Source organism: Diabrotica undecimpunctata, chromosome 3 (genome assembly GCF_040954645.1).
Source record: "Diabrotica undecimpunctata isolate CICGRU chromosome 3, icDiaUnde3, whole genome shotgun sequence".
NCBI classification, from domain to species: Eukaryota; Metazoa; Arthropoda; class Insecta; order Coleoptera; family Chrysomelidae; genus Diabrotica; species Diabrotica undecimpunctata.
The window spans coordinates 56,235,431-56,261,014 of record NC_092805.1 but is presented as its reverse complement, the minus strand read 5'-3'; the positions used below and the strand labels follow the sequence as shown (position 1 = coordinate 56,261,014).

The 25,584-nt window shown below is 32.7% G+C and overlaps 1 protein-coding gene across 3 annotated transcripts in view; it reads left to right on the top strand.

The window, feature by feature from the left end:
• Positions 1 to 25,584, top strand: part of Ip6k (Inositol hexakisphosphate kinase) — a 136,668-nt gene that overhangs the window by 74,013 nt on the left and 37,071 nt on the right. For 2 of the 3 annotated variants that reach the window (XM_072525951.1, XM_072525952.1), the window contains exons 2-3: positions 9,158 to 9,349; positions 13,745 to 13,874. In XM_072525951.1, the coding sequence (XP_072382052.1) occupies positions 9,203 to 9,349; positions 13,745 to 13,874 (277 nt within the window). In that variant the 5' untranslated portion in view covers positions 9,158 to 9,202. Of the gene's footprint in view, positions 1 to 6,762; positions 6,842 to 9,157; positions 9,350 to 13,744; positions 13,875 to 25,584 lie in introns of those variants that run through there. The other variant, XM_072525953.1, reaches the window with a different exon arrangement.

Sequence of the window (25,584 nt, the reverse complement as noted above, 5' to 3'; positions counted from 1 at the left end):
AAACATTAGCAGTGTCAAGGACAATATGATTTACACAAATATACATGAATTTAATCATTAAAACGAATTATGAAAGTTAAAAATGAAAAAGTTTAAATACAACGTGGGCATATGGAGGTTAGGTATGTTAAAAAAACAATTAAAAAAAATATAAGAGAATTATCAACTGCGAATATAGAACAATGAATATTTGTAACAACTTAATTATTAACGTATCTCAAGAAAAGATTGAACTAATAAAATGTGTTTATGAACTAAAGTTCTTGTTTAAATATATAAGACTATAATATATCCCCTAGTTATATTATTTTGAAGCGATAACTGACATGCCAATCGGAAATAACGACATACAGACACATTTTGGAGATAGTTGGAACTAAATGAAAGTTGGTATACGGGGATATACTACAGGAGCTAATGAGAATTAACTGAAATAAATAAAAATTAAATTGAAGAATAATGATTAAATACACTCGCGATCATAAAATCCGGGTCACCTTGAAAATCGCCATTATTTCATTTTTAACGAGCTTTATCGTAAATAATAATAACACAAATAGAAACTAATGCATGTTTCTGAGAATTGTTGTCAGCTTAGCGGTTTCCTTTGTAACAAAGAATTCCAATAATGCTGATTGCGCAAAAAAACTGTACACTTCCCAAAATGAACGGTACGTGTAACTGCCGCTTGTTTTAAATCTCATTTGTGCTTCGACTTTCTGTTCAAACGCAACAAACAAACGTTTATTATTGCCTCCATTAGTGTTTATTAGTGCCATTATTAGTGTTTATTTTTTGCCAAAAATGCCTTAACTGTTGCTGAAACGGCACGCATTGTTGCGTTTGTGGAAGACGGTCACACTCAACGGCAAGTCGCAAGAACTGTTGGCATAAGCTTTTCTACAGTTCAAAGAGTGCTTCAACGCTTTCAGGAGACGAGTTTGCTAACCAGACGACCTGGCTCTGGACGAAGAAGAACGACCGCGGCACGAGATGACCGTTTTCTTGTGTTTCAGGCTTTACGAAACCGGACCTCAACTGCGGTTATGCATCGAAATTGCCTACAGGAAGTACGAAATTGCAATGTTAGCGTTGCAATAGTCAGGAGAAGACTTCGTTCTTCTAGACTATTTTCTCGGGTAATGGCTACAGGACCGCCACATGGCCGGGCGCATCGAGTTGCACGACTAGCTTTTGCTCGAAAATACGCGCATTGGGGAATTAATGATTGGAGCAAAGTGTTATACTCAGATGAATCCCTTTTCTGCCTAACTGGATCCAATGGACGTGTAACAGTTTGGAGGAGAACCGGTGAACGATTTTCACAAGCTTGCATTGATCCAAGAATGCCATTTGGTGGAGGCTCGGCCATGGCTTGAGGAGGTGTATCTTCCGACTTCCGCACAGAATTACGCTTTATCGAAAATGGGTCCTTAATTGGACGAAGGTACATTACGAAGATTCTGGAAGAACATGTTATGCCCACCATGACAGGGCTTGGAGAAGACGCCGTTTTATGCAGGACAACGCGCGACCGCACGTTGCCAGGATCAGTATGCAATACTTGGACGAGGTTGGAATTACGAGGTTACCCTGGCCAGCTAGGTCTCCGGACCTGCATCCCATCGAACATATCTGGGACGATTTGAAAAAACGTATTCAACCCCTAACATCTCCTCCTAACAACGGACAGAAGCTTAAGGATCTGTTAGTGAGAGACTGGAATAACATACCACAACATGTAATCCGGAGAAAAATTGAGAGTATGCCCCGTCGTCTGCAAGAGGTCATTAGAGCAAGTGGAGGCAATACACGATATTAGTCATTGAAATTTCACTGACATTTTACCACGTTCTGTATTTTCCATTTTTTCGTATGCCTGTTTTATCAACAATTTGGTTTGTTTTCTGCTTTTTCAATAAAAACAGTAAAAAAACCGTTTTTTTTTTCTTTCAAAACAAACATTGATGACAAATAAAAAATACATTAGCTTAAAAAAAGGTTATTACTGCACCAGATGCAAAAATATTCAAGAAACTTGAAATTTTCAAGGTGACCCGGATTTTATGATCGCGAGTGTATTAAGTTAAGCATCATGGTCACGAATCTATGAAGTTGGCAAGCAAACAATACAAAATTCTACAAAATTTCATATGTATCTAAGTTTGACTTTTTCTAAAACATATCTTCGAGGAAATCCTTGAAAGGATCGAATTTTCAACAACTCGATAAAGCACTTTCCAACCAAGTGGATTTTGTAGAAAAGATCGGAAAATATGAGATTTATCACGAATACTTGAAAATAAGAGAACCTTTCAAACTTATTCATCGAAAAGTGAAAAATCTAAGACGAAGTAAATGATGGGACGGTATCAATCAAAAGAGTAACTAATCAGGTGAGCTACCAATATTCTATTAGACTTGAGCAACAAGAACCTTCGAACCTTGCTGCTGTTTTGAACTTGCGCAGAATACGTCAGAAGATTGAACTATGAGTTAGTTTAAACTTATGAGATTTATTATCTTTTTATAGTAGGTACATATGTGTGTATTTATATATATGTATATATATATATATATATATATATATATATATATATATATATATATAAGAAATATATGTCCTGATTATCCATACTTTTTAATTATCCGTGCCACGTCCGATCCCGCGGAGAACAGATAATCGAGTTTCTACTGTATTTACGTTTTATTTCGTTATTTTGCTCATAGCTACCAATTTAATTTTTTTAGTATAGATGTCGTTATGATGATTTTGCCATAAATATACTCCATGAACGTCAAAAGAATTTTATCGCATAACCACATTTAATTATCAACTTTTGCGGTTTGATGCAGTTACTAAAATTAGTTAAAAGTGCAGCTTTCAACAAAGAAAAATAAATAAAATGTTACGTAATTTTTGTTTCAAACTATAGTTCTTGATTTTTACTGTACTTGGCATTGTGATAATACGAGTTACTATAGGCGCATCATAATAACTAAACCAAACGCTAACGGATTAGATAAGTTTTCAATATATGAAAGATGTTTGCTTATTTTGCACTCTTTTTCAAAAAACTTTGTACTGCCACTTTTAATATTTTACCTTTTTTGTGTTCGGTTGTTTGTATTCTCATGTGCGACTTTCAGATTACTAGCTTAAAGTTGAAGGTTGTTTACTAGCTGAACGTTTTTCATTGCTTTATTCATTCATTTCATTAGTAGGTTTCACATTGTTCGTGTTTAACGGATGTAATAGGAAAATACTACAAATTGCGTACATAAAACGTAGTAATTTATCATGTTAAAATAGCCAACAATACTACTAATAAATATGTGTGAAAATTCAATCTTATATTCTTCAATCTCCTGTTTGAAATATTTCGATCTGTCAATACCGATTTATCACTAATATTTTTTGAGAGATAGCCACTAACTATCTCTTACATATTATATTGCTTAAGGGGCCTCTTAGCGAGCGATTTCTAACTGATTTTCCCTCTAGCGCAATTCTCACTGTCATTCCCCACTTGTATTTTCACGTAACTATACCATCTACTTATTTATATAAGTATATACCAGTATAAACAGTATAACCCCCCTTATTAGTTTACGGCTCCGGGTGGATGAGCTGGTAAGTGGAAGGGTACCTTTCTGTCCTGAGATTGGTAAATCGATCTTGAATGTTGATGAGCCTATTAACAACGCAACGATCAACGGCATAAAGATGAAGAAGGTAACCAGAGGGGAACCACTGCATTAAAAACTCGGAGAGTACTACTAGTACAATTATTATTAGCATGGCTACGACAAATAATAGAAAAGATATTACTGATCATGAGATTCGGATAACAAGATTAGACAGAGAAGGACAAACACAAGACCGCAAGGCCTTCTTGGTCGCCAACAGACGAAATCCTTGCCAATAGATTGTAAAGATAAACCTCACGATCTGCACATGGAATGTCAAAACATTATACGAGACAGGTAAGACTCATAATGCAAAGAAGGAGATGGATAAAATATCTTCTTATTCTTCTTTTTTTTTATGTAGACATGACTCTGTCTGTTTTCCAATATGCCTCCAGTAAGTTGTCGTTCCATCGTTTTCGAGGTCTTCCTACTGATCATCTTCCTATTGGGGAACCGTCTCTTGCTGTCTTTAGTACTCTATTTGTTGTCCTTCGGCTTACATGATCGCTCCATTCTACTCTTCTATTTCTTACCCAGTCCTTGATGTTCTCCACCTTGCATCAAAGTCGTATATCTGTATTTCCAGTTCTGTTCCATAGTGCTTTACCATCAATTTGTGTTTTCAGTGTTTTCATCTCTGCTGTTTCTAACGTCTTTTTTGTCCCCTCTGCGCCACGTCATGTTTCTGCCGCGTATGTCATTATTGGTCTGATTACTGTTTTGTAAATTCTTCCTTTCACTTCTTTCCTATATTGTTATTTCTCCATATTATTTCATTCGGGCAACCTCCGGCTTTGTTTACTCTACTCACTTGATCTTCCACTTCTGTTTAGAGCTTATTGCAGCTAGATAATGTGATAACTAGATATTTAAACTTCATTACTTGTTCTATTATCTGACCTTCCAGCTCCAATTTACATCTTAGTAAATTTGCTGTTATAACCAAGCATTTTGTCTTTTTCGGGGATATTAACATGTTAAATTTTCTGGTGGTTATTTTGAATTGATGCAGCATACGTTTTAATTCATCTTCACTTTGAGAGAGTAGTATTGCGTCGTCTGCATAGCAGATTATTTTAAGTTGTTTTTCTCCCATTTATTATTGTGTTGCTTTGGTAGATATTTTCGATGGTTTTGATTATTCCTAAAGTTTTTTCTCTTGCGTACAATAAGTGGTTAACGTTCTTTAATTTGATCCGGTCACATGCCTTCTTAAGGTACACGAAACATAGATATGCCGGTTTGTTGTATTCTAATGATTTCTCTGCACTTGCCTCATAAATATAGCGTCGGTGCATGATCTTCCCGACCTAAAACCTTTTTAAGGTCGACCTTCGTAACTATACCAAAAAAATTAAATGCAAAATCATGCGAAGACTACAGAACAATAAGCCTAATGAGCCACTTACTTGAACGTTTTATAAAGTGATACACAGCAGAATATATAAAAAATTCGAAGAACAAGTGTCATGGACACAATTTGGATTCTGCGATGCCTTAGGTATCTGATAGGCTCTATTTGCCATACAAGTGCTTATGCAGAGGTGGAGAAATGTCAACTAACATATATATTTGTTTTATCGACTACAAAAATGCATTTGGTAGAGTGAAACATGATAAGCTTATAATCATCTTGAAAAAAGCGACTTAGACGATGAAGACTTCAGAATCATATATAATTTATAGTAAAACAAAACTGCTAACATTAAAGTGGATAGCCCGTTTACAGCTGCAACCTCCATAGATAGAGAAGTGAGACAAAGATGCATTCTGTCCCGGTGTTATTTAATTTGTACTCATATCATATCTTCTAAAGAGCACTGGGATAACTAGAGGAAGGTGTATTAGTCAACGGAGTTCATCTAAACAACATTAGATAAGCCGACGACGCAGTAGTTTTTGCAAATAGCTTAGGTGGTTTGCAAAGAATAATGTCGCGCATATCAGATATAAGTAGAGAAAATGAACTTGATCTCAACACGAATAAAACAAAGTATATGGTAGTCAGTAACCGCGAAATATTAAATACACGGCTTTTGGCCAACTTAACCAACAGCCAATTGATTGGGTAAACAGTTACACATACCTTGGTACCAACATAAACAGTCAGTGGGACGACTCTATTGAAATAAGACATTACATAGGAAAAACAAAATCAGCGCTCGTAAAGATATAGTCTCTTTTCAGAAGTCACGATTTACCACTTTGTACCAAAATCTCTATCATCAGATGCTATGTATTTTCTACGTTATTATATGGAACAGAAGTCTGGACACTTTCTGAAGCTTCTTTAAGAGAGCTCGGGGCCTTCGAGATGTGGTGTCACAGACGCATGCAAATTGGGCCGATCATGTGACTAATGATGAGGTCCTACGTAGAATGTGCAAGGAATGCGAGATTATTAACACAATCAAAGAGTGCAAATTAGAATATCTTGGGGGCATGTTATGAGAAATTAATAGAGATATAGCTTGTTGTAGCTCATTCTTTAGGGCAAGGTATTTGAAAAGAGAGGAGCAGGTAAAAGAAGAATATCTTGGCTTCAAAACATGAGAAGGTGGTTCAATACATCTACAGCCGGACTATTCTGTATAGCTGCAAGCAAAGTTAGGACAGACAAAGTTACCATTTACTTCACGTCTATCTTTCCCATCTTACTACATCTTGGACCACACGTGATACTATTATGTTTCTTACATTATCCATTTTGGTTTTGCCAGCTATACTTTATTTCAGGAAAATTCAGTAAAATAATAAAATCCACATAGTAGTTATTAAAAGCTTTTTAATACATAATTTGACGAGTTGGAAAAGTGTTTTCAGTCACTTCATTATTACGTAACATTAAGACGTTATTAAAAATGCGCTAATAAAAAGGTGACATGAAATTTGCCGACAGCAGCTTACTCATTATATGAAAATAAAAATGTTTATTCATCAACATGACATGCCACTGTCATCATCTAGTCATTTATCACGTTCATTCAAAATTTCATCGTGTTTTTCACGAAGTTTTCATTTCATGAAAAATAGCCTAGTTGCACCAAAACAATCAAAGTAAACACTTGTCAATGGGCCAACAAGGAAGACCACGTGTTTGGACAATGCAAACAATGTATCTTTATCTATTACTTGTTTGTACTTTATGGTATGTGTGTTATCATTGTAATGGAATAATCTAATTTTAGTATGGTAAATAAACAAGGAAAACCTGTGATTTATGAAAGGGTGGAAACAAAGATGCCGTAAAAATATTTATACTGATATACGTGTTTTCGATTTACCAAAAATTAATAGATCCTGCAGTTGAACAATACTGTAAATTTTGTGTACATTTAAACTGAAAACGAAGAGTGATAGCAACCTTTATTGTTTATGTAAAAATATACAAGTATATATATATATATATATATATATATATATATATATATATATATATATATGTATATATATATATATATATATATATATATATATGTATATATATATATATATGTATATATATATATATATATATATATATATATATAATAGCAATCTATTTATCTTTTGAATATCCATCCCATGAGCAAACCCTACCCATTACCGTCAAGTATGATAAAAATCTATGCTAAAATTTGTTTATCGTTTTGAAAAATCTCACTATTGTCGATGGGATATGTAAATAGAATCTTTTGTTATAAATACTTTACCACATCAAGCACGTAGAGTTTTTAGTGAGAACTACATACAGAACAATTATGTTTTGTTACGATAAATACATCAATCCTGTGTGGATCTTAGCCTGTTTGGAAAGAATTCGCCACTCCGTCGATTCCTAGCGACTTTCCTCCATCTTTTGGTCCTAAGATCTTCTTCCATCAATCTTCTATCAATCATCAATTCATCTTCTACACGGTCGTCCGCTATTTCTTCTACCCTCTGGGTTTGACAAAGTCAATCTTTTCGTGTACTTATTATCTGACATCCTAACAATGCGGCCAGACCATCTAAGCCCCTGCTTCTTCTTCGTGTGCCTTATCCTTTAAGGACATTCGCGATCATCACGGTCCATTTTACTCTGCAACAGTTTCGAAGAGTTCTATTGTTGTTTTTCCATTCCACTGCTTTAAATTTTTCAACCAGGACGTGCGTCGTCTCTACGGTCTTATTTTTTCTTCCATTTTTCCTTGTATAACCAATATTTCTCAGTATTTACTTGCGATCTAAGATATGTGAATTCTTTGACTTGCTCAAAGGTATAGTTGTTAATTTGGATTCTTCTTAACATTTTGAGGGTTTTTAGTAACCAACATATATTTGGTTTTTTACTCGTTTACAACAAGTCCTATTCACTTGACGCGTTCGTAAACTTTGTATAACACTGCACTACGTCTCTCATACTTCTGCCTACTATAACGATCATCAGCGAATGCGAAAATTTGTATTAAAGATAGTTCCGTTCAATCTAATATTTATCTGCGTGACTGCCTTTTCCAAGGCAATATTAAAGAGGAAGCACGCTTGCGCATCTGTCTTTCTTAGACCATTATTAACACTAGAACGTAGTCTTCTTGAATTCTAACGCACGATCTTACGTTTTGCACTGTTAGTTTGTCAATTATACAAATTTAAAAATTGTAAATTTTAATACTGTTTTTTAGTCACAAGGGTTTTCAGATTAACTGCGGTTCCATGGGATTCTCTTTTCTAGACGTATTTTACTATCAACGAAACGGAGTAGTTTTGCACATATTGGTGGTGGGCTTTTCTTAATATTTTGTGTTCTTCTAAATTTGTGTGTTAGAGCAGTATGACTGAATCGCAGGTAGTCAATAATCAATTTGTATCTTATGCTTGAAGGATTTTTCCAAAAAGTATTTGCTTGTAAACATATTACTGTTAATGTTTGTTTCTGATTTTGCAGTCATTTTGCCATGTCTTTATCCTGTGTAATAAACTCTTTGATGTCGCATGTGGCTACGTATATTACACATTGTGGATGTTGTTATATTTTAAGAAACTCCTTTATAATAGTCCTTTGGGCTTTTTAGAAATATCGGTAAAGATTTGTAAATAGTAAAGCAGGGTAATGGAAGATAATTACCATGCATAGATGTTTAATCATTGTGAAATAGAAATCATATATTATTCATCCAACCATTTTACTGTTTATTTCAGACGTCAATGAGCACGTGAAAAAATATTTTTGTTCTAATCCTTCATTTATATTTCATATTAACTTATCTAGACACTGTCAAGCATGCAATAAAACTCTATAAAAATATAATATAAATATAAAAAGTCTATAGCTACTTTCCACTGCATTATTTACGGCCTAAGGTATTATAACCTGTAAAACATTTCTTATCAATTCGCTTCTACACAGGGTCCTAGCGGACATCATCCCCGGTCTGGTGATGTCAATTCAATAGTGTTGTTAATAGTGTTAAAATTATATTAATCATTACTTATTTTGTTTCAGATTTAGATCGAGTTACACTGCTGCTAGAACTCAGAAGGCGAGGGAATGGTTTACCTTTTAGCCAATTGGGGCATGGGAGAAAATGACACAGGTAAAAGTAATTGTGCCGAACCCACTAATGCAGCTTTCAGACGTCAAGAACAACTCAGTTGCAACAATGATGAAGTTGATTTGTTTCCTTTAAATAACCAGGTATGCATTTGCCGATATTTTTAATTTATTGTGGATTAGGCTATAATTTGATGTTGATGTCCGAATTTTATTTTGTTTAAAAAATAATTGTATCTCATTAACCGTTACATAGTTAATTTATTGATTTTTCATAGTGTAAAAATCTAACTGTCTTCTGTAGCAAGTTTGTTCACTGCGCGAATGTTGGAAACTTATAAAGTGCCAAAACCCGGCAAAATATCGTAAAAGATGGAACACATATTAAGTTGTGAGGTAGTACGAGATAAAGCCTCTTATACGTCATTTTCATCATCATCATTTTGGCTTTACAACCCTGTGTGGGTCCTAGCCTCCCCAAGAATTTTTCTCCAGTCGTCCCTATCCATCGCCTTCCTCCGCCGAGCACGTATTTCCATACATCTTATACGTGGCTATATTAATTATACGTATGACGTTTAAAGTTCTTATAGCCTTTAGTTCCTCTTTGCTTAGGTTTTGTTCAATCTTAATAGACTTTTTCAATTCAAGTTTACATAATACTCTGTATTCTTCCTTTTCCTGTGTTGGTAAATATTGAGATATTTTCTTCACTGAGCTTATTATGTCTAATTTTGGAATATATGGATGAGTAACAGCAAAGTAACTAAGATGGGCAGGGCATCTGGCAAGATCACAGCAGAACAACCCTCCTAGAAGAATCCTTATGTCACAACCTGTGGGAAGTAGAAATAGGGGTAGACCAAAACTCAGATGGAGGGATGGTGTAGATGAGGATGGTAGACAAATAGGCGCAGCAAACTGGCAACAGTTGGCAATGGATAGAACTGACTGGCGTAATAGACTTATGAAGGTCGAGGCTCTTTTATAGGGCTGTAGCACCCATGATGATGATAACAGCAAAGTTTAGATCCTTAGCAGTATTAAACTCTCTGTTGCATTAAGTGAATTAGAAAAGTCTATTAAGATTGAACAAAACATAAGAAAAACATTTTATTTTAATTTCCCATGTTAGTACAAATGACTGAACAAATTAAGACATATGCTAGTAAAAAAACATTAATTAGTAGCCATTTTAATTATAAATCAAACTAATAATAAAAATAACTCAACTAAAATATTTTACTAACCGAAAAGTTACGTTTTGGCCGAAAACAACTATTGTGTGTGGAGTTGGTTAAATGGTTAGAGAGGTGGTCTATTGACCAGCAGATTGGATTCAATTCCCACCAGAGATTCCCTGTTGTTTTGACACAATTAAAAAATAATAGAAATTATGATACATAAGTATGTATTAGAAAACAAATTTTCGAAAAACTCATTATGTATTTGCAATTTATACCCATTCCATTGTAATGAAACGGAAACTGAAATTAATTCAAATTCAATTCAAAATTTAAAATGTACGAATTTATTTTATTTCTAGTTCTACAGTCATCAGTTTTGAATGCAAAATAATCCGGTGAAGACTGTTTATGTCAAAATAATTAGTAAATTATAAATCAAACTGCATAATTTTATTTATAATTCAGTAATGGTTTTGACATAAAAATAAAAAAAAAATAGAAAAAAAAACGCATGTGGGATTCGAAGCCTCAGCGTCTACGTGAAAGTATGGTACTCTTGCCACTAAACAACCAAGCTTCGATAATTCTTTACTGGCAAGAGTGTATGTGACATCTCAAATCACAGTAGAAGTTATTCTTGATCAATCATTTAATTTTGGATAAAAAATTACTACTAATTCATCATCCAGCCCCATTTTCACATCCATTGTTGGATATAGGCCTCCTCCAAACGTCTCCAGTTCTCTCTATCTCTAGCTGCTGCAATCCAGTTTGTTTCTATTCTCCTTAGGTCGTCGGTCCATCGGGTGGGTGGTCTGCCTCGACTTCGCTTGTCGGCTCTTGGTCTCCACTCCAATAATCTCTTCGTCCATCTTCCGTCTTCCATTCTAGCAACATGTCCAGCCCACCTCCACTTTTGTTTATTGATTCGCAGTATAATATCGTCTACGCCAGTTCGTCGGCGTATCTCCTCATTTCTCACGTTAGAGAGAGAATAGAGAACTCTATGTAAAGTTTATGTTTTTGTTTGTCAAAAATAGCACTCAGTTGGCCCCAGAAGTCAACATTTTGTAAATAGCAACAAAGCAAACGAATATATTTTTTACTCACAGGTTGATTGGTCTAAATTTTAATCTCCCATATCCAAACTGGAAATATGTTTCTTCAGACCACCGACACTTATAAAAATTTGGCCTTTTCACTACCAGTAGCACTTGTAACAGAACTTATTACACGTGTATTTATAAATAGCTTGATTTTCTTTTTTGTTAGAAGTTCTATTGCAACTAATCCACTGCCCTTAAATTTCGATATAGTTAATATTTTTGTGCACTGTTGAGTATTTTTATTCCCTATATTTATACTTTTCAACGTAGAATTACTGAGTGTACTTGATTTTGTAACATATTGATGAATTAAAAGGTACCTATATAAAAAATATACACATATACACATTTTAATTTTTATAACCAAAAGAACTCGTAGCAATACCACATAAGACAAACAATACCTTAATTTTATTTCTGAATTAAAAATCCCAACGGTGAAATGATACTTTAATATCATAATTTTACGGGGACGAGTTCATGAATCTATTTTTATTTACCTGCTCTTCTCGAGGACGAATTGATGTATGTTTCTTCAGGTAGGAGATTAGCCAAATTGGTAATTTTAATCTCGGGGACGATTTAATGCACGTCCATGCACTTGATCCCAAGTCTGCGATTGCAATGACTAAAATTAATGAATTAAGTTTTCAATGAGTGTTTATATTTCTTCTTTATTAGATTATTAGTATTAGTTATTATTATATTAGATATTAAGGGATGATCTCTTTTTCCCTCTCAGTGGAAAACAAAAGAATACTGACTTCTAAAATATTATTATTTAAGTGATGAGAAATAAAACGTGAAGTTATTTATGACCTTTACTGTCCGATAAAGATTATCTAATAGAACAACATATATTGTCCTGTCAATAAAAGGAATGAACTGTAAAGCAAGACACAAAGCACGTTTCAACCAAATGTGTGTTGAAAATTTACAAAAGAATTCCAATCCTACGTGATCTGATACTTACATCCCGCTCAATACATTTTAGGGGCACATATTTAGCATTGTTCCTGTAATACAGTCTGTCCCAAACCCTTCTTTCAGTGCGTCAATAATTTTGACATAATATAGGATTTTCAGAATTTCGAGAATTATTGCATGTCATTTTAGTTAAATTTGACAGTTGCAGGATCGTAATCCCTCTTTTTCTAATTGAAAATAATTTAATAATTTTAATATTAGTCTTTGTTCTTTCTCGATATATCTCGGCATATTTAAAATATTTTTATGACAATAAATACAAAATTAAATTTTCACTGTAAAATGTCTGATAATACTAACCTGGAATGACAATTATTTTATCAGTTGACGTTGTGAAAGTACTGTCGAGATCGAGACCTTCTGCGTCAAATTATATTTATGCGCATCATCGATTGGATATCTATTTAGCGTATTCTAAACTCCAACCAATTATACACCCGTAAGTAGAATAAATTAGCTTTACGATAAATAATTTTCTAAGTTCTATGTATAATAATCACAGGCTCACGTTTTTTTTTTGTCACTTCTAGCTTAATGTGTTAGAGAGAATTCGATCAACTATGAGGCACTGAAAGAAGGGTTTGGGACGAACTATATACGGTAATTACAGTATCACGGTATTAACAGAATGGCGCAACGAGCCATACTACTATTCGCTCTCTAGCCTACTACACGAACATAATGATTTCTAGTGGAACAGACTTCGAGTACCCAGCTCATTCACCTGATCTGACCAATCCTGAGGCATACATTTGGAACATGTAGAAGGAATCAGAATTTAAGTCAGACGTTCTGCCAGCGGATATTGGAGAACTTCGACAAAAGATAATAACCTGTTTTCAACAATTGTAGCAACTCTCTATAAATATGTTCTCTAATCTGCAAAATGGTTATGAAGCTTGTTTGCACATGCACATTTTAAACATGTAAATTATGTAAACAATGTTCACTTTCGGTACTTAGATATTAGTGAGTTTATTTTTCGAAGCGAATACCGTACTTCAAAGTTTGAATGTTGGACCTTTTGTTATACAGGCCAACGCTGCTGTAAACAGCTATTTTGACGATTTGGATTCATCGACCTACATGAAGGTATTGCAAATTTGGAATGTCGTTGGAATAAATTTATTGACTGAGCAGAGGGTACCGAAAAACATAATTTTTTTCGTTTAAAATAATAATTATCAGTTCACGTAGAAACGTAGTTATCGAATAACCCTCTTCATGTATACATTCTTCCATTTTTCTTTTTTTTTTAGGTTGGTGGTCACACAAGATTGATGGTATTGAATTCTAGTACGATAGTCAAACCGCTGAACTACCGAGAATTGGATTTTTATCAAAATATACAGGAACAGGATATTAAAAATTTCGTACCGAAATATAAAGGTAAGCTGAGTAACTTATAAGAAAAAAGTGACTTTTCGGAAAAGACTCAAAGTGCCATTTCTAATATTTTATATTTGTTTTATTTGGTGCTTTTTTAATACATAATATTATAGGTTTAATACAATTGTAATTTTTGTAAAACAACAAGAACCAAAATAAAGCTTTTTCCTTAATCTTAACTCATTTTGCATGCTTATTTTTTTAATAAAACCAACTTTTTTCTCTAATCATCCAAATTACGTCTTTGTGTTATAAAATATTGTGAATGTTATCATTTCATGGTTTTTTATTTTAATTTCTTTAGTGTGTAAAAGAGTGAGTGGATGGTATTTATACAGGTTATCACTGAATTATCTTTACATAGAACGACCATAGATTCCACATGAGGTTGCAGATAATTTTTTATAATTAAAAATAATATTAAGCGACAGTTGCCTTTATTAAACGAATACTTTAAAGTTAGTTAGTATTCGTATGTAATTGGGGGTATTTGTTTAAAACAATAGTATATGTCTTTTAGTAAGATATTGCAAATTATATTTCATAAAAACTTTATTTATATCCTTATAAAGACACAGTGTGATATTTAGATTACCTAAATAATTCTGAATGTAAAGATAGTTAGTTTCAGAAATAAATTCAGAAATAAACAAAGTCTTGGACACACCTGTCATGTAGTCTTCCGATCATAGGCAGGTCCCATTATGCTACAAAAATCTCGGTCGGCGCGGGATGGGAAAGGAATGAGCATACATGTCATGCTGGCTTGATACTCCTTTCCGATCTTACATGGGTCTATCTTGCCAATCGATCGTGGAAGGTACTCTACGCGTAATGTTTTAACATTTCAATAACCGTGATTTAGCTACAGTATACTCACTCTATAACGAACACGGTTATTACAAGGTTTCATATAACGAGTTACATTAGATATCCCGTGAAACTTCTATTGAACTATAACCCTCTATTGCGATACAAATTTGGTTATAACTAGAGAAAATAAGATTGAAAAACGTGTTTTTTTACGTTTTTGGCCCGGCCGTGGCTATAAATAAATACTCTTTTTAATAAATAAACTTCTTTAATAAATAAATTTATGATTCACAAGTGTCGGAATCCTTCCGACACAGCCTTCACCTATCATACAGCCTTCCTATGATCGGAAGGCTGTATGATAGGTGTGTTCAAGCCTGTGTGTTGCAATATATTAGTCTCATTGTCTATGTAGTTATTCTATCTTTTAATTATTGACTATGGGGATTTTTGGTTTTGTACACTGTGTTTTTTTAATAATACATAAAAAATAATCCAACGAATTCATATCAGGTGGTTGTGGAAGTCATTCGATAAAACCACGTCTTCCAATCTCCTTTCTAGTAAATACCTTATTTAAATATTCTCCCACTTCAATAGCATAGTCAGGAGGCGCTCGATGATTTTCAAACCAAAAATCATCATTGGAGGTATTTTTATTGCCTAAAAATTATTTTGTGGATATTGTGTATAAGATTAATGCAGCCACCGTCTACAAGTAGGCTTTTTTACAGTTTCGTTAATAAAAAAAGTTATTAGCACTGATAATAAAACACGTGAAAAGTCAAAATTGACATGTACATGTATTGTTACACTCATAAACAATGTTCTGCATTTGTTTAGTGTTGGAGGCCATATCAAAATCTTATAGAAGTAGAAAATGGTTAAATTTAGGTATAGGGAATGTTTTATCAAACATTTTCAGAATTACTTAGATAATTTAAAAATCATAAGCTATCTAAAACTAATTTTTAGTGTGCTCCATTTGAACAAAAAATATCTACCTATATTATCAGAAACCGGAAGATCTCACAACGCAAATACAATATAAAACAAATTTCATAATTATTGTATTAGCCTTTTCTGAAATTATTCAAGATATTTTCTTCGCATTATATAGTGGAATATTGGAAGATAGTGGAAGACGAACTGGGGATTGTCAGATATAAGATATCGTTTAATTTATAATAAGAAATTTCTTGTGTTTATTGATAAAAGTAGGTGGCAACATTAGATAATTGAGCTGAGTTATTTTTATTAATTTAATTAATTTATTTATTCATTATTCATTCCGCTCCACTCCCTTACATTATTATCCATAAAAATTTGTGTTATCCGTTCCGTTGTTGACGTCTATTTTTGACTTTTGACATTTTGTCGTCTATAATTAGTTTAATAAATGTTTACTTTTATTTAATTATCTTTACTGTATTGTATAAGTACTTTCTATACGTTATCTATAAATACTTTCGTTCAAAAGCCTCCAATCTGTCTTGCACATGCATTAATATCGAAGATTTTTAATTTCTGTTATTTATTTCTGGACCTATCCAATTCTCATTACAATCAATTGTGGTTTAATCCCATATAACACAATATTAATATTTAACTTAAACTTGCGTCCGTACTTTACCGTATTAAATAATTCCATTCCAGTACTTTGACTCCTACCCATATCTGTCAGAGTCAAACTTAATCGCCATGCTGATTTTTCTGGTCCACCGTCGCGTCGATAGCATACTAAAATCTTAAACGAAATATTTTATTATTTTTCTTTATTGACTATATTAGCGTTTTACATAATTGTGTCAAAGTCTGTAATACGTAATATTTTTTTACTTACGTAGTTATTTTTATCAAGGCATGAGAGAATTTTTAACTGTAAATAATGATTGTACTGTTTATACTTGTATGATACAGTTAAAAAATGTTGTGAGATGCTGCAGATAAAGAATTTTGGATAAATGGCTTTTAATACTCAACGAACAGGATGGTGTATATCAATGGTAGATATGATTTTACTTACCTGTAGTGTTCCACAATGTTTGTACAGTGCCGTTCGGATAATTAAACGCTTACAAAAGACAAATTAAGTAAAAATTCCTTGGACATGAGTTCTAATAAGAAATGTAACGGAGGTGGTGTATTTTATACCCGCAAATTATTTCGGTATCGAGACAAACCAGAAATTGCTAGACATAAATAGTTGTTATCAGACCGATTAATTTGAGAAATTAAATAGATTTATTAGGCAAGTTCCCAAGTCATCAGGATGTCTAGCCACTTATTATATTTCATATCATGTCAACTGTGCAATTTATAATTTTAGAATTGAATTATTTTTAGTGACAAAATTATATATTTTAACAGGTTAAGTTATATGAGTTTTTGTGATTATCAAAGTATTTCGTAATGGTATGATAAATAATTCACAATGTTATTATTGATATAACTTTTTAAATTTTCAAGACATATATCTCTTTGTAGATTTTTAGTAAATGTTAACGTAAATAAGAATTTCATCATAGAATACGATGGCATAATAACGGAAAAAACTGGTTAAAATGCAGAACAATGATTGCGGACCTAGGGTGAAAAAAATTTCATTTAAATTATATAAATAGACAAATAGAGCCTAGTATGTTGTTTTGGAAAATTTAATATATGCCAGTAATTTCATAATTGATGAAGAAATGAACCTATTGTTATCCTTTCTTGAATGAAGAGTGACGACAATTTTTGTTTCTGGTCCTTTGAGCAAACACCGTATAATATATCATATTATAATTTATTTATGTCTGGAATACACGGTGTTATAAGATATTTTAGCAGTCTGTAACTGAAGCCAATGAATATTTCTAACTAAAAATTGAGAAATGTCAATTGGATCTAGAATACAATCATTTGAGACTTGAGTTATGCTTGGTCGAAAGGAAAACACCAGCCTTCAGAACAAACAATAACTTAGGCAAATATGTTAACAAATTAAACAACAAGAGCCAAAAGAAAAAGCACTTACACAGTGGTGTATACCAACTTATGGCGACTGCTCAAAGACTTACATCGGTCAAACTTTTAGAACTTTTAACAAACGGATAGCAGAACACTAAAGGGCTTTCAATGATAGAAAAACAGATTCTATGTATGCACTTCACCTTCTAAACAATAATTATTCTTTTAATGACCAATTTCAAATTTTTTACATTCAAAATAAAGGCCTTAAGCTATCTTTATTAGGATCTATGGAAATTAACAAATTAAAAATACAGACATAATTCTGAATGACCAACTTGAGACAAACAGTTCTCCCCTCCTCAACTTATTCAGTTGAAGACTATAAAGGGTAAACGCAAGCCAAAAATAGATCACTTAAGAAAGGCACTCTGTTGGAACAGCTGTAGTGATAATAAATTGTAATAAATTTTGTGGAAGTTTTAAAAACAAAAGTTTTCATTGTTTTATTGTTAGATAAAATGAATTTCCATCAAGTAACGGTCAAATCCATCAGTTACTTTTGTTTTATATTTTTAAGATGTTCCTGACGACATAACATCAAAAGTATTGTATACGGGTGAACTGATGTCTAAAAGGAGATTTCAATAAAGGCACAACATACAGGGTGTTGTATTTAAAAACCCAAAGTGACTAATGATATCAGGAAAATGGTAAATCTGGCAACGTTAAATTACATACTTTTATTCGTAACTGTTTTCTATTTCGCCCGAGATGTTTGATTTTCTTTTTAAAACAGTGAAATTGACATGTGTAGCTAAATACTTATTAACGGCTTTCTAAAATAACTGCACCTTTTCCAGTGTTTATTCGGAAAAGGTAGTGATAACTGTTTCGCCCATTTTAGCAGTACATAATAAATATTTATAAGATATTGTCATAACCTATCTTTTAAATTTTTTAATCTGCCTTCCTGTATTCTTTAACACATCTTAAGTTTGCTAATTATATGAATATTACAAAAAGAAAATTAAGATTAAAAAATTAAAGATCTTCTAGCAGGATTAAACAAGTACTTAGGAGAAATGTTAAGGCTAACTTGAATAGGATATTTATTAAATTAACGAATTCCTGTTAGTTTACAGATTTTATAAGTAAAATCTATTTTACTTATAAAGATTTTATAAGTAAAATTTATCATTTTAAACCAACCTTATACCCGAAAAAAACATTTTAGCAAACATTTATTGTAAATTTTGGAAAATATATAGGAATCTATGGTTAGGCTATTCGTAAAGAAAAACTGATTGTTTATTATATAGCAGTATTTCTTTATACCATATAATTCTTTGATTGTCTTGTATGTTAAATACTTTTAAGAACTAAAACTATTTTGAAGTTTTTAGTTTCTGAATTTAAAGGTTTCTATAATTTCAGTTTAAGTAAGTAACAACATTCTATTCTAATAAATTTACATGAGGTAAGTGATTTTTCAAATACATTAATTTATCCTAATAAAAAAGTTTTGGCGAAATGTGTGAAAGTATTTTTGTGTAAAAAAGTTGCTATATAGGTTTTTAACGTTTGTTAAAGAAATTGGTCTAAGTAACTGTAACAAAAATGATTTAGTGCTTTGATGAAGCAAGCAAGAAACCTATTCATCTGATTTCTTACTGATGCTTAACATTAAATTCGCATTAAATTTCTAAAATTGGTTGGTTATTATGAAATAGAGCCAATACCACTAATATTGTAATTATTAAAACTAAAAATTTACTTCAAGTATCAAATTAATCAATCGGTACAATTAAAAAAAAATAGATAAAGGCATAACCGAGAAGTCAATGGAGTTTCAAAATTCCAATACCGTGAAATCAACTGTTTCTCGACTATCTTGAAGCATCTCGATAAAGGGAGATACAGCAGACCAAAGCTCAGGTGGATGGACAAGCTCAAGATGCTTAGCTAGAGCAAACCCAAGCCCATAATAGAACAGTATGGCGCAGGCACTTGAGAAGGTCGAGACTCTCTGAAAGCTGTAAGACCACTGATGATGATGCGACGCAGTAGAATCAATTGCATTATTAAAAAATGCAGCTCTTGTTGTATAGAGAATAGTTCTACTAAAGATATTTCATGGATATTGAGAATGATGTTACCTGAACACGTAACAAATGTACGATCTATACAGTAGATAAAAACAAAAAGCCCTAAAATGCCGCAGAAGTGACCCTCTTAAAAAAATTAAAAATATTCATTCAACTTAATACACTTCACGATCTTATCCTTATAGTACTCGTTTAATCATAGTTTGCTTTTTTAAATATATTTGACGTCATTAGTTTTTGTCTGTATTAAAGTTAATTAAAGTATTTACGTTCACACCTTTTAACATGAATGATTCATTAATAGCTCATTGAACACACCTTCAAAGCTTTTTTGCTCTTTTGATCGTGAAAACCAAATCGATGAACAACGTCATAAAAAGTTTATAAATATATAATGAATGATATATAGATATTAATAAATCTGTGATTTTGTCGAGGATTTTTTCTCGGGTATTTTCCATCCACTTACGATTGTTTCAAATTAATTCGTGGTAGTTTTTATAATCTATTTTATGAAAACATAAATGTTTACATAATTTGTGCAAACAGAATAGTAATTTTTTTGTCTCTTATCAGTCAATCCATCAAATGAAACTTGTTGAAGATATTTCCAGTGAATACTCCTCGTTTTAAATATTCATAAAGTGGATTTATAATTGATTATATAATTGAATAAAATTTTATTATCGCGTTTTACTGATTAATTAATTTTTTTTACTTCGTCTTACTTCGCGCATCTACGCCATCTAGGTTCATCTACGCATATATACGCCAATAGGTGTTTCACATAAAAATCATTTATGAGAAGAAGGACTTTATGATTTTATAGAACCTAAGATTGTTTTGTCCAAAATGAAAATTTTGTTACTCACAAGATCATGACACAGTAGATATCACAGATCTGAGTATGATATAAGTAAACATGCTGGATTTATGGTTTTACGACTATTTAATTGAATATAATTAAAATCAGAAGATAGAATAAAAAATATATAGTATTCTCACATTCAGTGGACTTTGCAACCCGATTTCACTATACAATTAGGCAACAAATTACAATTTAATTTACTACACATTTACATTTTGCCAATTCTTTTAATATAATATTTAACGTATGAATGATAGAATGAATGAGATAAGCAATATTTTTCGAAAAAAATATCCGTTTCATTGTTTTATTGAGGGACATGATCATCTCCAATTGGATTGGCTGACAGACAGACAGAAAAGGATCTGCCTGCCCGCTGCCTACCTGGTTCCCAGAAAAATGTTTCGACGACCTTCCTCAGGGTTTGTATGGACGTTCTCCATATTTTTTGGGTTGGAAGGCCATAAAATGCTTACAAAAGAGGGTTGGCTTTATTATTTTTATTTAATTATGAAAACAGATAAATATCCGAAAATGGTTTTAAAACATTTTCGGATGTTTTGAAAGGCTGCAGCTGTTTTATTGCTATTTAATTTCATGCAAATTGGTATTTAATTTCTTTGGACATAATTTTATACTTTTGTTAAAGTAATAAATTGCAAATTATTTTTACATAACCCGTGTTTTTTTGGATATTTTAGTGAACATAAAGTGCAATTTAGTGACCTTCAAAGAAAGCAACAGATAATATTAGATTTGCTTCTACTTGGCTCGTGTAATTTCATATTTTTAATGCCTATGATATTTTCTCTAGATAAAAATAATCAAAAAAGTAATAGGGTTTATATCGGGTGGTACACGTTTAATAATAAAATTAGAATAATCATGTCAAAAAAGTATTCTCTTTCAATTCATATATAAAATTTCTTGAAATGTGAAAATTACGCTAAGTACCCACACGAATTTGAAGTTTTCGTGTACTTTTGTTGGACAAATTCAAAATAATTATTTTCTTTCAGTGACATATTATCTAGGTGAAATTATAGCCTCTTATACTAGAAATATTTAAATTTTACAGAATGGATAATTTAGTTCATAAAATCCGAATTGTTAGAAAACAATAACAAACATTCTACATTTTATAAAACTTTTAATAGTTTTTGAAAACTAAATGTTTTGTAACAGTAACTTCGTAATAGTTCAAGATCTCAGAACTCAAGACCTAATTAATTTTTTTACAATACATAGTAATTAAGCGTAAAGTGTAGGTGTACCATTGTAGATAATAGCTATTAAAATACATTTGAAAGTTCGAAATAATACAACTCCGATATAATATAAAGTGTAACTTTTATTTACTTGATTTATCGTAATATTTTAATATCTTTAGGAAGCAGCCAGGCTGAAACCTCCAGGGCTGAAACCTCGGGCTGTGACCTCCAGACACATTGAAAGTTTTGCTGTGGGTATGAGCCCAAGAGTAATATTCTGTTCATTTTGACTCTTGAAAGAGATAATCTCTCTCTCTTCCTCTCTCTCTCCCTCTCCCTCTCTCCCTAACCCTCTCTCCCTCACTCCGTCTATCTCTCTCCCTCTCCCTCCCTCTCTCCCTCTCTCCCGCCAACCTCACACTCTCTCCCTCTCCCACCCTCCCTCACCATCGCTCCCTCTCCCTTTCTAATGGCGCCTGAGCCCAAATCGACCCTTCTTTTAAACTATGAATCCAACTTTGCCGGTCCCGAACCGATCTTCTCCACATCTAGCAAATTTTAGGCATCCGCTGCCTCTTCATCCTCACAACTTTTCTGCGGAGTTCCTTTTGGTCTTGCGCTCTGTATTTTACTATCTAGGACTCTTTTCGGCAATCTTTCGGTATCTATTCTCACTACATGTTTAGCCCATCCAAGTCTCTGAAGTTTAACGAATTCTGAGATCGGTGCCTTTGCTAGAGTTCATGGGTGTACCTGTATCTCCATAATCCGTTTTCGTTAAAATGGTCCAAAGGTCTTCCAAAATTTCTTTCGAAGACTTCCAGCTTTCGTTTTGTGTTTTCTGTCATCAATTATGTCTCGCATCCATAACATGTTATTGGTCTGATAATAGTTTTGTAGACCCCTATTTTCGACCTCCAGTGTGTGTTTTTGAGAGGAACACGTGAGCGAGTGAAAAATAAGCTTTGTTTTCCTTTAGTATTCCTCTTAGAATTTCTGGTTCTTCTATTCCATATGTGCTTAATTTAACTCCCAAATATGTGTAACTTTCTACAGTCTCAATATCGTCCTCTAATTCAACTGTGCGTCTGCTTCTCCTAGCTCTTGCCTATGTCAGCTTTTTTGTCTTTTTTAATATTTTTTTCTAGTCCCGTCTCTGTTGTCCCTGTTTTTAATAATGAATATATTTCAGCCGCCCTTTCCGTTCTGCGAGACATAATGCTTATGTCATCGGCATAGGCGGCAATCTGTATTGTTTTGTTTGTTAGGAGGTTAGCTCTTCCTATATTCAACTGTCTTATAACATATTCGAAAGTCGTTGAATGGTGTCGATGCCAGTCCGTCTCCTTGCTTTAATCCTTTAACTATTGAAAAGTTATCAGTGAGCTCATTTTAACCTTACTCGGAGTTTTATTACTGTATGAGCATCGGCAACCCATACTCCCTCCAAGATCCTTTAAAAACCTCAAACCACCCAAAGAAATGAACTAAAATACAATTATGACAGTACCAAACTCTCTTTATCGGTAGGTGTCTCGTAATCATAAATTATTCGAAGATAATTCCCTCGAAACTATCGATTGAGTTGTAATGTGGTACACTCAGTAAGAGAACTAATAGATACACAGTCCATAAACGAATCGGGTAGATAACAAATGTATACAGATGACAAACATTTTCAATTAGAGAAAGATAACCAGCTGAAATTATTATTACACATAAATAAGTAAACAATATTTCGAAGAAAAAAATGAAAAAAACAAAAATAAAAGCCACAGCAAAACTGACAGCCACTGGCAATCAAATGTAAGTCAACACAAATATCATGCAATAGAGATTGGTGGAACTTTGCTGTATTCTCCACTAATTGTTTGAGAAAGACTTATTGAATTCCTTTCCTCAGACGGTACAGTACCAAATATTTTAGGACTATGGAACTGTTAAAGATATTTCTTCCATATAAGTAAGCAGACTTCATGGCGGTGATTCCGTATGTGTTTGGTTTTATCAGGTTGTACTTAGAGAAAAATAAAGAGTAATCGATCAATATTACACATTTAATAACAAGAGAATATTTACACAACTATTATGAATAAAAGAGTTTGTTTTACAACATTGTGCATTATTCACTTATACGGGGGTTTGAATGGCGCGCGAATACAGCGAAAAACTGATACACTGTACACTGCATTTTGGAGATGAAGGTGGAGCGTACGGCACACATCGGGTAGCGACTTAAGACCACCTTATCTGCATGCAATTAATTATTTTTGCTTGAACCAATTATTATCTAAATGGGTCGGCAGGCCGGCGTTAGTGGTTATATATAACCCAATGCCCTCATAAGGCAGTTATGAGACAAATATTTTGTAGGCAAGAAGTACAGTCTGTCACATAAGATTGAAGAAAAATCAACTAATATTAATTATTAACTTATTTTTTTACAACAGAGGTATTGAGCAAATAGATTTTATTCAAAAAGCACTAGGAAACAAATGATTTATTCCATAAGTATACAGCTATGAAGTAAAGACACAACAAGAATGATCCTCTCATATTCTGCACCTAAGTATCCAGGAATGAGAATTGCTAATAGAAACAAATAAGAAATTAGGGCTCATGAAGGTGACCGCAATCCTTTTAAGAAAATTACCAACGCCACTGTCAATCATATACAAAATTAAAAACTGTCTTCTTCTTTACGTGCCGTCTTCTCTCAGGAGGTTGGCAATCATCATAGCGATTCGAATCTCCGATGCCGCAGTAGAACTGCAGTTAAACTACATTCTTAGATTGTTTAACTAGGAAACGTGTCTTCTACCTCGGCTTCTTGGACCTTGTACAATCTGGATATCTTGAAATATTATAGTCAAATACCATATTAACAATTGAAGCACGAAGAACCAGTAGATATGAAGCTAACACATAAAATTTTCAATGCAAAATTTGTAATAGAACCAGCTTAAAAAGAAAATTTTCTGTAATATTTTACCAAATGAGATTTCTTCTAGTAGTGATACTTTAAATACTTGACCATAGCTCCGAAGATGGCTTTGTAAGCCGAAAGCGCTCAGCTAGGAATTAAATATTTACACACTTCAAAAATACTTTCTTTTTTCCATTCTTTGATTTAACAGATAAAAGATTATATAAATGAAATGAAGATATCGATAAAGTATTAATAAAACATGGTCTAACAGATAAAATATATAAATGAACTGTAGATAGCGATAAAATATTATTATGTTATAATAATATATAGTACGTGATTTTACATTGTTTGTTGGATGCGAGATGAAAATAGAGCGTTATTGAATTGAACGACAACCGACGAAAGAACAATTTGTTTAAGGGGCGCACAAAATAATGGCAATAAAGTATTAAGAGATAATCGAAGAAAAACTGAAGATTACTGCTAGCTAAACAGACTATGGAATTGGGGTGGTATACCCTCATTTCAATAAGATTTCGAAAAATAATTATACTCATGAGAAATCATTAGCGACAAACTTAAAGGAAAATTACCTTCTTCACCGAAGAACTAACTTTGCCGTTGGGATAGAACTCCAGCTCACAAGTTTGTGATTACAGAGGTGTGTATATATTTTTTCGAACAGTGTATATATTAGTGCGCAGTTAATATTAAATTGCTCATTAAATATATGTATACACTTCATATTAGCTAATATTATCTATCGCTAATTACTATTTTCATTTATTTGAACTAGATATAACGAAACAGTGTTCAAACAAAACTG